At 37.4% G+C, this 4970-nt stretch overlaps 1 protein-coding gene across 1 annotated transcript; it reads left to right on the forward strand.

Annotated features, from left to right (window-relative positions):
• Nucleotides 1-239: 239 nt before the first annotated feature.
• On the forward strand, nucleotides 240-4734 carry sf3b6 (splicing factor 3b, subunit 6). The gene is made up of 4 exons (XM_080452965.1): nucleotides 240-364; nucleotides 2947-3065; nucleotides 3372-3510; nucleotides 4197-4734. The coding sequence occupies exons 1-4, from the start codon at nucleotides 335-337 to the stop codon at nucleotides 4284-4286; spliced, it is 378 nt and encodes a 125-aa protein (XP_080309091.1). The 5' UTR covers nucleotides 240-334; the 3' UTR covers nucleotides 4287-4734.
• Nucleotides 4735-4970: the final 236 nt, after the last annotated feature.

A 4970-nucleotide genomic window follows, 5' to 3' on the forward strand; every position in this document is an offset into this window, starting at 1 on the left:
GTTAAAATGTTCCATCAAAAAAATCCACTTTTTTCAAATTTTCTTAGATTCTTTTGAAAATAGCAGATCTACAAGCTCACAGCACGTCACATTGTGACGCGTTGTGAGCTTGTAGATCTGCTATTTTCAAATATCCAATGTAATATATGTTTTAAGGCGAAGGGCTCGCTTCTTTTGGTCTTGCTTTCATAAACCTGGTTTCTTACTTCTCTCGCAAAATCTGGCAACACTGACCCACTGTCGTGGTAGCAGCCATTTTCCCATAAACAGTGAACTGAGCAGATCCTGCTATTTCCTTCTCCAGAGGCTTACTGACCATTAAAAGTCCTTCACCATGGCGATGCAAGCAGCCAAACGAGCTAATGTAAGTCTTTACTATCTGTCCAACGCTGTTTAAAAGGACACAACGTTTCATGATGTACAGCTTTTAACAGCGGCTTCAGGCTGGAGAGGCTAACATGAGCTAGCTAACATACATAGCTTCTGCTATTTGGCTAACACATTTAGATAGTGTTGCCATGTCTGCTTATTATAAGTTGCTTGTAAATATTGGTGTTTTTTTTTTTGGGCTCTTTTTTCCAAAGTGTAGTTACTTATATGGGCTTGTTTTCCAATTTTTTTGTTTAAACCAGTGGTTCTCAACCATTTTCATGTGAAGGACCCTTAAATTAATATCTATTTGTTCACAGACCCCCATACAAGATTTGTGTTGTCAAAATGTAAAAAAAAATGTTCCAAAAATATTTCCAAGATTGATTCTTTTTTAACATGCCAGATCTACAAGCTCACAACGAGCCGCATCGTTGTGAGCTTTTAGGTCTGCTATTTTCAAATAGCCGTAGTTTAGTCACTTCTTTTGAGCTTGTTTTTATAGTTGCTTCTTTCTCTCGCAGAATCTGGTTACACTGGGCTGGCTAGCTAACGCGTACATAGCTGCTGCTATTTAGTTAACTAACGCATTTAGAATTTACAAACCAATGTCATAACATGCCTTACTTTATTTGTTTATTCGGGAGGGACAGAGCATGTTTATGAACACAGCAACAACACTACATACAGTAGAGTTTAGAATTGTCGTGTAAATACGTCGGAGTTAGCAAGGATGCTAATGTTTATCTGTAGTCCCAGTCTGTGTTGCCAGATTTTCCAAGAGAAATAAGCAACCACGTCTATGAAAGCAAGCACGAAAGAAGCAACTACAACACTTAAAACCTATGTACACATCGACTATTTTTTTTTAAAATCAAAGATTTTTGAAACATTCTAACAACACAAATCTGCAACTGGGCTCCCTGGCACAAGACCTTTTCATATTGGTTAGGTTAGTTAGGGGACAAATACATATGAATTTGTGGGTCCACCATGACATGAACATTTGAGAACCACTGGTTTAAATAATAAAAAATAATAAGCAACTACATTTCAGAAACGAGCCCAAAATAACGCAACCCGCAACTAGCAATATTTACTTAACTTTACAGAAGAACAAGACAAACAAAAACACCAGGCAACACTGGTCCTAGTACCTAATATTACAACACGAGACATTGCAGAAAAACGGATGCATGTTCGTGCCATGTAACCTAATATAACTTAACTGGTCTAAAGTTCAATATTATACGTTGTGTAGACATGTAATATTTATGCTATGCTGATTAATTGAATACATGATCGGACCACAATGGAAACAAGTCCCCAGGCCTTTTTTGTGTTATCCTTATAGCCCAAATGTCTGACACTACCTCGTGCTGTTTACATTTCTGTCTCATAAAGTATTCAATCAAATCAATCAATGGCAAATGTCCAGTAGCAAATGAAATGACGTCCCCTCGTTGACTCCGGTGGTAGATTGACGAATAACAGCAATGATACTTCATATGGATTCGTTAGGTTGTCGTGTTGTATTTAATAGTACTGTATGGAGGGTTGTGCTTCATTCCAGACCACCTGTCCTGGGAGAGACCAAGTCAAGGCCAGAACAACTTGAGTTCTAGTTGAGACTATGACCAAATAGTTCTGTCTTTAACCCATTAAGACCTGAGGCCGATTCTACAAATGCCTTCTAAACCAGTAGTTCTTTTCAAACGTTTGCGTGCCAAGGAGGACCCCCAAATTGATATATATATTTGGCCGCAGACTCCCATCTGAATTTATTTTGTGCCAGGGACTCCTCCAGAGTGGATGATTTGTGTTCAAAAAATTGTGTTAAAAAAACACTTTCAAGATTTTCAAAAATAGTAGATATACAAGCTCGCAGCTTGGCACAAAGTGACACATTGTGAGCTTGTATATCTGCTATTTTTGAATTAAATCTAAGATTTTAATGGGTTAAAAAGGAAAAGCCAAATTACTTACAAATTTAAGTGAAATTCAAAGACATACAAAACACTATAAACGCTACAGAATTTGGCATGAAACAAACACTACTGCAGTGCTAACCAATGAGAAAATTCAGCCTATTGCATACCTAGCGCTGTGCAAATTACATTACTGTAGTATTGGTCAAGTAATTGAGTAATTATTCAAGCAAGTAATTCATTAAAAAAGAAGCTTGAGAATGAACTTTTTATTAAATCACAATTGATTTAAATTGCTAGCCATAGATCCTCAGTTAGGGCGTTCCAAAGGTGCCCATGCAGCAACCCGATCACCCAAGGTCACAAGATGAGTTTTAGGGACAACCAAGAGAGCCATAACTGAGGCTCTAAGGCTGCACTCAGGCTCATATAGTACCTACCTATATGTAAAATGTAACTGGGAGCCTCGTCTGGAAATGAGCGGAAAGAATAATCATTGTCCTTTTTGTCAAAACGGAGTAAAATTGCGGGTGAGACGAAGACTGTGGTCTTGAGACTGGACTCGAGACCTAGACCCGTCTTCACATACAGGCTTAATGGAGAGTTTAAATGCGTGTAACTGACGGGGTGTGTTTTCTGTTGCCTGCAGATACGATTACCTCCAGAGGTAAATAGAATCCTGTACATCAGGAACCTTCCATACAAGATCACAGCCGAGGAAATGTATGATATCTTTGGGAAATATGGACCAATACGTCAAATCAGAACGTAAGTATTTCAAGATGAGGACATGGACCTCCACTGGTATTTCTAACCACCTCTGGAGGGATTTTCTCACCGATTTGTTTAGTACTGCTAAAACGGTGTACTGATTTAGATTTAGGCTTTGTCGTCTTGTAGATGCTTCAATGCATTTATATTATAATTGGTGTGAAATATTTACTCCTTAAATAATGTTAAAATGTTGCCTTCACACTAGGGGTGAAACTATTGATAAATGTATTCATATGTATGTGTCATGTAACATTGAATGCTCTTCCTCGTACAGTAAGTCCTTGACATGTGTTTTTTCAGAGGGAACACGCCAGAATCAAGAGGAACAGCATATGTTGTCTATGAGGACATCTTTGATGCTAAGAATGCTTGTGACCACTTGTCAGGCTTCAATGTCTGCAATCGATACCTGGTGGTCCTCTACTACAATGCGAACAGAGTATGTATCACTTTTATCTGCGTGCTTTTACTTTAAATTCTAATATAACCTAAGAGGCTGTGTTTTGTTGTGGTGCTGCAGACTATATTATGAGCAAAAAAGGAAGTATTTGATTGGAAAGTATCCTGAAAGACGATTTAAAAGCTTATAATACTTACAGTATTGTGGTGAAGGCAGACTTTTATACAATTATGAATTTGTTTGGTCCACTCCAGATCTTTTGCACTTTATCTCATGTACAATGCGCTGACACTCTTTCACACCATAATCACCATGTAGATAGCTGCTGCTTTGTGGACCTGCTGAAGTGCTACCACCTTTGTGCCTTACCTTATGTCTAACCGCATGTACATTACTGTTCCAGCTGGATTATGATATGCAGATTTATATATGTAGATATCTTAGATTTTCACCCATGTTTCTCTTTACTGTATGATTTATTTTTCTCATTGCCGCCCCCCCCCCCCTCTTTTCTTTTTCTCTTCATGAAAACAAAAAAAAAACTTTGGAGCTTGCACAAAAACAAATTCCACCCTCTTCTTTACACCTGTAAACCTTTGATGTGACAATAAAGTTAATTGTGATTATGATGTATTATAATGTTTATGCTTGAAGCTGTTGCAGTTGGGGGAAACGATATCACCTGAATTAATTTATTTTCTCCTTTTATATTCTTTGTTTTCCAGGCTTTCCAGAAAATGGACACAAAGAAGAAGGAAGAGCAGCTGAAGCTTCTGAAAGAGAAATACGGCATCAACACGGACCCACCAAAGTAGCAACCTGGAAGTCACTTTCTTTCCATGCACAGCCACATGACCACATGTACACCGATTGCTTGATTTACTGTCCATGATGCCCAAACAATCCAATCTTCTATTCAACATTTTCACAAAATTAATTTGGACACCTCTACATCACTTAAAGGCATACTTGGAATTAGATTTAGACCATCATTTGATGGGCTCGGATGTTGCTGATTTAAAAGTTAAACCAGTTTGTTCTCCATCACTTTTTTTATACTAAGCTTGCAATTCAAGATAGAAATGCAGAGTTAAGTTAATCTATAAAAAAAAAAACCTGCCTTTCTGGATTTAATTGTCAACAGTTTGAATTTGTAATTTCTTTTTGTCTGATTATTTGCTTTGAAAACTAACTACTATGATGAGAATTTGTCTGGTGTAAAATATATCTTTTCTGTAAAATAAATGTTCCTTTTTATAAAAACATTTTTTTAAACTGCTGATTGTACTAGAGCAATGAAGTAGAATTATGTGTGAACCCACTTAAATCAATATACAGTATAAATACACACACACACCTACTATGTACTTCACCATGTGTAGGATGGTTGTTCACCATTTCCGTTTCTTTGCCTGCAGCTTGAAACTGCATGTACTACTGCTGCAGCCCCTGGAGTCTCAGCTGCTTAACCACCTAAAACGACTTTTCTATCAATTACA

This window comes from Gymnoscopelus braueri (genome assembly GCF_963280865.1).
Source record: "Gymnoscopelus braueri genome assembly, chromosome: 16".
Taxonomy (NCBI): domain Eukaryota; kingdom Metazoa; phylum Chordata; class Actinopteri; order Myctophiformes; family Myctophidae; genus Gymnoscopelus; species Gymnoscopelus braueri.

Bases quoted from the DNA above. Each gene is read 5' to 3' on its own strand.
- sf3b6 (XM_080452965.1), top strand. From the start codon at position 335: ATGGCGATGCAAGCAGCCAAACGAGCTAAT. The intron at 365-2,946 runs GTAAGTCTTTAC...TGTTGCCTGCAG, and splicing joins AAGCAGCCAAACGAGCTAAT to ATACGATTACCTCCAGAGGT. The intron at 3,066-3,371 runs GTAAGTATTTCA...GTGTTTTTTCAG, and splicing joins CCAATACGTCAAATCAGAAC to AGGGAACACGCCAGAATCAA.